A 12,029-nucleotide genomic window follows, 5' to 3' on the forward strand; every position below is an offset into this window, starting at 1 on the left:
CAAAGTAATTTTAGAAAAGAACAGAGAAAAAAAAAGTAAGAACAAAGAGAATTTACATTAACTGATTTGAAGATTTAGTGTAATCAAGATAGTGTGATAATAATAAAATAATATATATGGAAAATGACAAAAAAAGAATATATTTGGAGATAAATGAAAAAATAGAGAACCTAGAAATAGACTCACATAAATGATAATTTTCAAAAAAATTGTCAAAGCAATTCAAATGGGAAAAAAAGTATTTTTAACAATGTTGCTAGAAAAACTGGATATTATCATTGAAAAAATGAATGACACCTTACCTCAAACACTAAAATTAATATGAAATGAGTTACAGTCCTAAATATAAAAGATAAAATGTTAAAACTTATAGAAAATAATAAAGGAGAAAATCTTCAGACTTAGGGTGGGCTAAAGTTTTCTTAGCTAAAAGTCAAAAGAACATAGGGGTGCCTGGGTGGCTCAGTTGGCTGGCTCCTGATTTCAGCTCAGGTCAGGATCTCAGGGTTGTGAGATCGAGCCCCTCGTAGGGCTCTGTGCTCAGAGCTGAGTCTGCTTGAGATCCTCTCCCTCTGTACCCCTCCCCCCCAGCTCAAGCTCACTCTCCCTCTCTCAAATAAATAAAATAAATCTTTTAAAAATAATAATAAATAAAAGTAAAAAAAGCATAAAACATAAATAAGAAATTGATAAACTGGACTTCACCAAATGATATACTTTACTCTTTGAAAAATATCATTAAGAACACAAAAAGGCAAGCCACAGACTGAGAGAAACTTATGCAATACTTATATCTGACAAAGGGACTTGTATACCGTGTATATAAGAACTCTTATAATTCAACAATTAAAGGTTGAGTTATAGGTCAAAAGAACTAAAGGTCAATGGATCTAATTTTTAAATATTAATGAAAGATATGAATAGACCATTCACAAAAGAAAATATACTAAGAGCCAAGGAACACATGAAAAATGCTCAACATCTTTGACCATGAAGGGAATACAGTTAATTAAAACCATAATGATATTAGAATGACTAAAACTGAAAAGACTGACAATACCAAGTGTTTGCAAGGATGTGGAACAAACAGTACTCTCTTCTAGTGCTGATGGGAATGTAAAATGAACAATCACTTTGAAAAACTGTTTGGCAGCTTCTAACAGAGTTAAACATATACGTACCATATAAGCCACCCAGGTATTTACCCAGAGAAATAATGACATACATCCATGAAAATACTTGTTCACAAATGTTTACAGCAGCTTTATTCATAATAGCCAAAAACTGGAAATAACCTAAATATTTACCAATGGATAAGTGGATATGAATAGAAAAAGAGGATTTAAAATTATTTAAAAGAATAATTACTCTTCAGCAGTAAAAAAAGAACAGATCACTGATACACCAAGCAACATGAATGAATCCCAAAATAATCATGCTAGGTGAAAGAAGCCAGACAAAAAAAGACTACATTCACTAATGAATGTACAATTCCATTATATGAGATTCCAGAAATAAGGGACAGACTGCAAAGAGGCACAAGAAAACTCTCAGAGGTAATGGAAATGTATTTATCTTGATTATGGTGGTGGTTTCTTGAGTGATTACATCTATCAATACTCACTGTGGAAAAGACATGTATCATATGACCTCACTGATATGAGGAATTCTTAATCTCAGGAAACAAACTGAGGGTTGCTGGAGTGGGGGGTGGGGTGGGAGGGATGGGGTGACTGGGTGATAGACAGTGGGGAGGGTATGTGCTCTGGTAAGTGCTGTGAATTGTGCAAGACTGTTGAATCTCATATCTGTACCTCTGAAACAAATAATGTAATATATGTTAAGAAAAAAAAAGAAGAAGAAGATAGCAGGAGGGGAAGAATGAAGGGGGGGAAATCGGAGGGGGAGACGAACCATGAGAGACAATGGACTCTGAAAAACAAACTGAGGGTTCTAGAGGGGAGGGAGGTGGGAGGATGGGTTAGCCTGGTGATGGGTATTAAAGAGGGCATGTTCTGCATGGAGCACTGGGTGTTATGCACAAACAATGAATCATGGAACGCTACATCTAAAACTAATGATGTAATGTATGGTGATTAACATAACAATAAAAAATTTAAAAAAAAATACTCACTGTGGAATGATGTCAGCAACACAGCCAAATAAGACATACCTTCTCACCACCCACCCCTCAAAACCAACAATCTGGCATCCACCCATGGACAGAAATGCCTTTGCTGGAGCGGTGGGATCCAGCACTATACACCAAGGAAACCGGAAGGATACTCACTCACCCATGTGTCAGGCATGTAATCGGCACAGAGGCCTCAGTCCCAGCTGTGGACCCTGCAATGGCCCATGAGCCAATTCCAGCCCCACTTTACTACAGTCCAGGAGCCCCTGGAAAACAGTCTTAGACAATCCACCTATGGATAGGATAGCCTTTCTGGAAGTCCAGGTTTCCAGCAGAGAAGTCCCAGCACACCAGTGGGGCAAAATAATATGAGTTTGGATGCATTGAAAAGGGTAAGAGGAACAGTTTGACTTTACTTGCATCACTCCTCCCCCAATGTGGAAGAGCTCAGTGCCAAAAGAGATCTTCTTAGGTCATGATTTCCCCCACAAAGGAAAGTCAGAGTGTGTGAGTAAGCACCTACCTTCACTAGCTATGCAAACTCCTACCAAAGAAGCCCATTTCTTTCTCACCCCATCCAAAGTATTGAGTCCTGAGCTCCATGACTGGGGAATGAGAAGAAGCTAAGACAGTGGCAGACAGGACTCTCAAAGGGGCATTATGGGACATAGATCCTACTAAATGTGTTGTGGACTCCAACAGGAAGTGTGCCCATGAGCCACTGGGGATACCCTGCCAGTAGATCCCCCCAACTAACACAGAGGCAATCCCAGCATTCCACACACAGACCCCCATACACACCCTACTGGGGTTGGCTCCCTCTATGTACTTCCAATGGCAAGAATGAGCATTAGCAAACAGCTGGTGAGCACAGGCAGAAAGCTGGACCAAAACTGTGGGTCAGAAAGAAACTGCAAACTTCAACTTAAGCCATATCCTTCGGAAAGCAAAAGAGAGGCCGTCAGCACTTGGCCTACTGCATTGAGGGTCAAAATGAGGCATAGAAGCTCAAGAATCCTGCCACAACAGGGTGTAAGATGTGTGGAGCAGGCATATACATAGGTCTGAGAAAGCCTCAGAATCCCTAGCAGGGCTGACAGAAGACATTTCTGTCCTGAACTAAGTTGGTAAAGACTAGAGGAGGTTACAGCTACTTCAAATGCAAAGACAATTAACACAAGACTTCAAGGAACATAAAAATATCAGGGAAACATGACACTACCAAAGGATCTCAATAATCTTCCAGTAATCAACCCCAAAGACATGGAGATCTTAGCAAACAAAGAATTCAAAATATCTGGTTTAAGGAAGCTAAATGAGCTACAAGACAACACAGAAATAGTTCAGTGAAATCAGGAAAACAAAATGAGAAATTTAATGAAGAGACAGAAATCATAAAAAAGAACCAAATTCTAGAGCTGAAGAATATAATGAGTGAAATGAAAACTGCAACAGATAGCATCAACAACAGAATGGATCAAGAAGAAAGAATCTGTTGAACTTAATAGATATATTCAGAATATTTCATCTTAAAACATCAGAATACACATTCTTTTCAAGTGCACATGGAACACTCACCAGAATAGATCATGTATCAGGTCACAAAACAAGCTTCAACAAATACAAAAAGACTGAAGTCAAACCATGCACCTTTTCCAACCACAACACTATGAAACTAGAAGTCAATCACAAGAAAAAATTTGGGAAGATCACAAATACATGGAGGTTAAACAACATGCTACTAAACAATGAACAGGTCAACCTGGAAATCAAAGCAGAAATTTCAAAACATACATGGAAACAAATGAAAATGAAAACACAAAGGTCCAAAACCTTTGAGATGTAGTAAAAGCAGTCCTAAGAAGGAACTATATAGCAATAGATGCCTACCTTAAGAAGCAAGGAAAATCTCAAATAAACAATCTAACCTTACACCTAAAGGAGCCAGAAAAAAAATAACAAAGCATAAAGCCAGCAGAAGGAAGGAAATAATAAAGATTAGAGCAGAAATAAATGATAATAGAAACTACAAAATAGAACAGATCAATGAAACCAGGAACTGGTTCTTTGAAAGGAAAGAGGAGAAATAACAACGAACACCATAGAAATACAAACAATTGGGGCATCTGGGTGGCTCAGTTAAGCGACTGCCTTCGGCTCAGGTCATGATCCTGGAGTCCTGGGATCGAGTCCCACATCGGGCTCCCTGCTGAGCAGGGGGCCTGCTTCTCCCTCTCCCTCTGCTGCTCTCACTGCTTATGCTCTCCTGCTCTCTCTCTGTCAAATAAATAAATAAAATCTTTATAAAAAAAAAAAAGAAGTACAAACAATTATAACAGAATATTATGAAAAACTATGCCAACAAATTGGACAACCTAGAAGAAATGGATAAATTCCTAGAAACATATAAACTACCAAAACCACAAGAAGAAATAGAAAACTTGAACAGACTGATAACCAGCAAAGAAATTGAATCAGTAATCAAAAAACTCCCAGCAAACAAAGTCCATGACCAGATGGCTTCACAGGCAAATTCTACCAAACACTTTAAAGAAGAGTTGATACCTATTCTTCTCAAATTATTCTAAAAAATAGAAAAGGAAGGAAAATTTCCAAATTCATTCTTTGAGGCCAGCATTATGCTGATACCAAAACCAGATAAAGACACCACTAAAAAAGAGAACTAAAGGCCATATCTCTGATGAACACAGACGCAAAAATTCTCAATAAAATACTAGCAAACCAAATCCAACAATACATTAAAAAAATAATTCACCCCAATCAAGTGGGATTTATTCTTGGGTTGCAAGAATGGTTCAATACTCTCAAATCAATCAACGTGATACATCACATTAATAAAAAAAAAAAAGGGTAGGAACCACATGATCATTTCAATAGATGCAGAAAAAGCATTTCACAAAGCATGACATCCATTCATGCTAAAATCCATCAACAATGTAGGTTTAGAGGGAACATACCTCAACATAATAAAGGCCATATATGAAAAACCCACAGCTACTATCATCCTCAGTGGGAAAAACCTGAGAGCTTTTCTCTATAGTCAGGAACAAGACAGGGATGTCCATTCTCACCACTTTTTTTTTTTTAAGATTTTATTTATTTATTTGACAGAGAGACAGCGAGAGAGGGAACACAAGCAGGGGCAGAGGCAGAGGGAGAAGCAGGCTTCCCGCTGAGCAGGGAGCCCGATGCGGGGCTCGATCCCAGAGTCCTGGGATCATGACCTGCGCCAAAGGCAGACGCTTAACAACTGAGCCACCCAGGCGCCCCCATTCTCACCACTTTTATTCAACATAGTACTGGAAGTCTTAGCCACAGCAATCAGACAACAAAAAGGAACAAAAGGCATCCAAATCAGCAAGGAAAAAGAGAAACTTTCAGTATTTGCACATAACATGATACTATATAGAAAACCCAAAATAAACCACAAAAAAACCTGCTAGAACTGATAAACCAATTCAGTAAAGTCACAGGATATAAAATCAACATGCAGAAATCTGTTACATTTCTATAACTAATAATGAAGCAGCAGAAAGAGAAATTAAGGAATCAATCCCATTTACAATTGCAACAAAAACAATAAGATACCTAGGAATAAACCTAACCAAAGAAATGAAAGACCTGTACTCTGAAAACTATAAAATACTGATGAAAGAAACTGAAGATGACACAAGGAAATGGAAAGACATTCCATGCTCATGGATTGGAAGAACAAATATTGTTAAAATGTCCATGCTACCCAAAGCAATTTACACATTTAAGGCAATCCCTTTCAAAATACCAACAGCATTTTTCATAGAGCTAGAACAAACAATCCTAAAATTTGTGTAGAACCACAAAAGACCCCAAATAGCCAAAGCAACCTTGAAAAATAAAAGCAAACCTGAAGACATCACAATTCTGGACTTCAAGTTATATTACAAAGCTGTAGTAATCAAAACAGTATGGTACTGGCACAAAAAAGAGACATATAGATCAATGGAATCAAATAGAAAACCCAGAAATAAACCCACAATTATATGGTCAGTTAATTTTCGACAAAGCAGGAAAGAATATCCAATGGGAAAAAGACAGCCTCTTCAATAAATGATATTGTGAAAACTGGACAGGAACATGCAAAAAATGAAACTGGACCACTTTCTTACACTATACACAAAAATAAACTAAAAATGGATGAAAGACCTAAATGTGAGACAGGAAACCATTAAAATCCAAGAGGAGTGCACAGGCAGTAACCTCTTTTTTTTTTTTTTTAAGATTTTATTTATTTATTTGACAGAGAGAGACACAGCGAGAGAGGGAATACAAGCAGGGGTAGTGGGAGAGGGAGAAGCAGGCTTCCCACCAAGCAGGGGGCCCGATGAAGGGCTTGATCCCAGGACCTGGAATCATGACCTGAGCCAAAGGCAGATGCTTAATGACTGAGCCACCCAGGCGCCCTGGCAGTAACCTCTTTGACATGAGCCATAGCAACTTCTTTCTAGATATGTCTCCTAAGGCAAAGGAAACCAAATCAAAAATAAATTATTGAGACTACATCAAAATAAAAAGCTTCTGCACAGCAAAGGAAATAATCAACAAAACTAAAATGCAACCTATGGAATGGGAGAAGATATTTGCAAATGATGTATCTGATATCTGATAAAGGGTTAGTATCCAAAATATATAAAGAACCTATAAAATTCAACACCCTCCAAATGAATAACCCAATTAAAAAAACAGGCAAAAGACATGAATAGACATTTTTCCAAAAAAGACATACAGATGGCCAGCAGATACATGAAAACATGCCCATTATTCATCATCAGGGAAATGCAAATCAAAACCACAACAAGGGGTGCCTGGGTGGCTCAGTTATTAAGCGTCTGCCTTCAGTTCAGGTCATGATCCCAGGGTCCTGGGATCGAGCCCCACATCGGGCTCTTTGCTCAGCCGGAAGCCTGCTTCTCCCTCTCCCACTCCCCCTGCTTGTGTTCCCTCTCTCGCTGTCTCTCTCTCAAAAAAAAATAAATAAAATCTTTAAAAAAATAAAATAAAATAAAAATAAAAATAACACAACAAGATATCACCTCACACCTGTCAGAAAGGCTAAAATCAAAAACACAAGAAACAACAAGTGTTGGTGAGGATGTGGAGAAAAAAGAACTCTCGTGCACTGTTGGTGGGATTGTAAATTGGTACAGCCACTGTGAAAAACAGCATGAACATTACTCAAAAAATTAAAAACAGAAATGCCATATGATCCAATTATTCTACTATTGAGTATTTACCCCCCCAAAATGAAAACACTAAAAAGATATATGCACCCCTATATTTTTTGCAGCATTATTCACAATAGCCAAGATATGGAAACAATATAAGTGTATATCAACAGACAAATGGATAAGGAAAATGTGGTATATAATGGAATATTATGCAACTACAAAAAATGAGATTGTGCCATTTGAGAAAATATGGATGACCTAGAGGGCATTATGCTAACTGAAATAAATCAGACTGAGAAAGAGAAATACCATATGATTCCACTTATAAGTGGAATCCCCCCCCCCCAAAAAATGAATAAACAAACAAAAAGTAGAATCAGAGGGTGCCTGAGTGGCTCAGCTGGTTGGGTGTCTGCCTTCAGCTTAGGTCATGATCCCAGGGTTCTGGGATTGAGCCCCTCATCGGGCTCTCTGCTTGGCGGGGAGTCTGCTTCTCCCTCTGCCCCTCCCCCTGCTCAAGCTCTTTCTCTCTCTCTCTGTCAAATAAATAAATAAAATCTTAATTAAAAAAAGTAGAATCAGACCTATAAATACAGAGAACAAACTGATAGCTGCCAAAGGGGAGTGTAGTGGGAGGGTTGGGCAAAATGGGTGAAGGGGAGAAGGAGATACAGGCTTCTAGGTATGAAATGAATAAGTTACAGGAATAAAAGACAGCACAAGAAAAAAAAGATGTTTATATATATATATGTATACATTGTGTGTATACACACACACATATATATGTTTCATATATATTATTTAATTTAATATTCAGCTACAAGAAAGAAAGAAATCCTGCCATTTGTGACATGGATGGATCTTGAAGGCACTATGTTAAGTGAAGTAAGTCTGACAGAGAAAGACAAATACTTTATGATGTCACTTATATGTGGATTCTAAAATAGCCAAACTCATAAAAACAAAGTGGTGGTGGCCAGGGGCTAGGGAAGAGGGGGATGGAGATCTCTTATATACTTTGGGTGCAGTTTATTGTACATAAATATTACCTCAATGAAATTGTTTTTTAAAAATAGTATATAAAGATCATCTTTATTCAGTTAAAGGGAAGATAAAAGACTTACCTGGATTTGAAACAATAAGCATCTTACAGTCAGGACTATGTTGGACTATGGTAGGAATGATTGATTTCATGATGTTTACGTTACGTTGGACCAGGGCAAGGCGACTTTCTCCCTCCTGTTGGCGTGCACCTGCTGTGACAATAACTAATTTGGAGTTTGCAGATACTATGTAATCTAAAAAGAAACAGAAGGCAATACTTGGATCAAGAACGCCATAATTACTGTGCTTTACTTCTTTGAAAGGCTATTGTATGACCTTGGTATTAAAGTACTCATCTATCAGCATGCCTGGGTGGCTCAGTTGGTTAAGCATCTGCCTTCGGCTCAGGTCATGATCCCAGGGTCCTGGGATCAGGTCCCACATTGGGCTCCCTGCTCCGCAGGGAGCCTCCTTCTCCCTCTACCAGTCCCCCTGCTGTGTTCCCTCTCACACTGTGTCTCTCTCTCTCAAATAAATGAATAAAATCTTTAAAAAAATAATAATAAAATACTCATCTATCATAAATAAATAAACAAATAAGGTATACATTTACCTTCATGTCTGGCATTTGCTGATGAACAGACTTTCCATGTAGTAATGTTACATTGCATAAGCTGAAGGGGGCCTTGTTACTATGACTTACAAGTTTTCACATTTTTTCCAAATAATAACATATTGTACCATCCCTTTTAGCCCACATTCTCATTTCTTATTAAGGCCTGAGGCAATGCAAGTCAGCTCTCTCTGGCTTCTTAGAAACACCTTATGAAGCTTAAAACTCTGAGAATTTATGTCTGTTTCAAGATTCTAAGGATGAGCATGTATATTTACTTCTAACTATTATAAGGGACTAGATTTGAGATCACAAAGAAGTTCTTGATCCTCACAAGAAGGTAAACTACTTTCTAAATCTGATGACCAGTCATAAAACTGTTTTACCTACTAAATCCAATGATAATATGATATGATGCTCACTATCCTGTACTGGACTTTTTTTTTTTTTTTTTTTTTATTCATGCGAGAGCGAGAGAGAAAGGCAGAGGGAAAAGCAGGCTCCCAAGGAGCAGGGAGCCCAATGCGGGCCTCGATCCCAGGACCCTGAGATCATGACCTGAGCTGAAGGCAGACGCTTAACCATCTGAGCCACCCAGGCGCCCTGTACTGGACTTTTAAAAAAACATTAAATACCTGGAAGTTATTTTCCATATGGATGTCAAAAATTAAACTAAGATTTCCTATATATCTCATCTCTATTTTTTTAAAAAAATTATTTTATGCTCTTCTCTGTTTATTTATTTATTTTTGGAATCTCTACACCCAACATGGGGCTTGAACTCACTACCCTGGGGGCAAGAGTTGCATGGTCTTCAAACTGAGCCAGCCAGGTGCCCCCATGCTCTTTTAAAAAAGGAAATCCGCTTAATTTTAAAGACATTATTGTTTCTCCATTTATGGTCATTTCATATCTTTCTAATCCAAAATAGGAGATAATTTATAAACCATAAACATTTTAATGTTTTCCGTGCCTCGGTAAAGATTTTAACTAGAAAGATAAACTTAGAAAGATGGCATTTCTTTGACATGTTTCACATTATCTAGAAAATTATCTCTCCTTTGTATCAAGTAAAAGACCTATATAGGAGGAAGTTCTTCTCTCTGCACACAGTCTACTCATGCTTGCTCAAAGACCTTGCTTAATGTTCAACTTCCATAAAGTCTTATCTAACTGTAGAAATCCAAAGTAATCTCTCAATCTCTCTCTGTTTCCTCATCCCTCTAGCTCTCCCTACTACCCTCTCAATTTTTAGAGAATGGGGAAAAATCCTTGCAACTTCTTCAGAGTCATCTCTCCACAGTTCAGATTATTTAAAATATTATGATGTTCAACAAATATAATTAAACTGTCTACCAAAGTAAAATATCAAGTCTTTTCGTAATCTGCTTCAGAATTATTTTACTAGCTTTGTGTCTTAATTTTATGTCAGATTTTCCAGGTGCCCTGATTCTGTTAATGCCATCATCTCTTCACCTGTTATTTTCTGTTCTAAATAGAACTCAATCCTCCAAGAGACAGCAAACCATAATGGTCTGGAGCAAAGACTCTTAAGGTCCAACTGCCTATATCCTGACTCTGCCACTTCCTAGCTGTGTGACCCCGGACAAGTATTTTGCCTGCTCCTCTGACCCTTAGATTCTCATCTGCCAGACTGAGCTATTAATGGTTTTTCTTTTATATGGTTCTTAAGAAAATGATTCAGTGAGTTAAAAGACAAAAAGTACTCAGAACAGTGCCTAGTATATATTAAATATTCAATAAATGTCAGCAATTATTATTATTATATTAGCCAAGTACTTCAAATACCAATTTCCCCACTAGGCATCTTCTAATCATATCATTCATAAATACCACTCTTGACTGAATTTTTATAGCCTTTACTGCCTATAATGCTCAAATAGTCCTTATATATGGTTCCTTGTGTTATCTTTCGATGTTTATGTTGTACTTACATTCCTAACTTGATCATAAGTTCCATAATAACAGGTTTTGATTTCATATTCCTCCCTTTGACAAATATTTTTAGCACCTTCTGTGTTCCCAGCACTTGGGCTCTGTGTTAACTATTGTACATATGAGGCAATTAAAAACATCTTGGATAATCAATAATGTTCCATTGATCTTCACCATTAGAACTCACTAAATGTATTTTCAAAACACTCTATTATGTATTACATCATTCATATAGAATGTTTAAGAAATATATGTTCAATTTTAAAAATATTAAAGTTAACAACTCCATAAAAATCACGCAAATTAGTAGAACATCACCAATATCTTAGAAACACCTGTGTACCTCTAATAGGTTGCATCTCTATCTTTCATACTCAGAGGTTACCAACCATTCTTCAGAGTTGTTAAAATCACACACACAAAAAGTTGTACCATCTATGCATATTTAAGCAACATATTTGGTGTCACCTTTGAATCATAAGGTACATATTACTTTAGCTAAATATCATATAACTGATATTTATCCATGTTAACTGTGTCTCTGTAGTTCATTCACTTTCACTGTTGCATAATTCGACACTGCATAATATATATAACTTAGTATTGGTATTCAGTGAATTGTTTCTAGTTTGGGGCAATTACAAATCACATCACTATACATTCTTGTACCTGTATCTAGTGCACATGTGCACAAATTTCTCTTGGGAATATACCTAGGGATGCAATTTCTGGGTTGTGGGATATGTTCATGTTCAACTTCACCAGGTAATTGACAAACTTTTTTTTTTTTTGTGAGAGAGAGAGAAAGAGCAGGGGGAGGGGCAGAGGGAGAAGCAGGCTCCCCGCTGAGCAAGGAGCCAGATGTGGGGCTCGATCCCAGAACCCCAGGATCATGACCTGACCCAAAGGTCGACGCTTAATGTACTAAACCACCCAGGCGCCCTATTGACAAACTTTTTTAAAAAAGTGGTTTTAGTTTACATTCCTACATTCCTACATGTCATGCATGAGCGTACCTATTGTTCTACATCCTTTTACCTTTTCCCTTTCACCTTTT

The 12,029-nt window shown here is 37.4% G+C and overlaps 1 protein-coding gene across 1 annotated transcript in view; it reads right to left on the reverse strand.

The window, feature by feature from the left end:
* LOC123857315 (L-lactate dehydrogenase C chain) overlaps positions 1–12,029 on the reverse strand; it is a 49,502-nt gene that overhangs the window by 19,421 nt on the left and 18,052 nt on the right. Inside the window, exon 4 of the mRNA XM_045894035.2 lies at positions 8,484–8,657. Coding sequence (XP_045749991.1) covers positions 8,484–8,657 — 174 coding nt within the window. The remainder of the gene's footprint in view (positions 1–8,483; positions 8,658–12,029) is intronic.

Source organism: Mirounga angustirostris, unplaced genomic scaffold (assembly GCF_029215605.1).
Source record: "Mirounga angustirostris isolate CCGP_5_RB_7025 unplaced genomic scaffold, mMirAng1.0.hap1 SCAF_13, whole genome shotgun sequence".
Taxonomy (NCBI): domain Eukaryota; kingdom Metazoa; phylum Chordata; class Mammalia; order Carnivora; family Phocidae; genus Mirounga; species Mirounga angustirostris.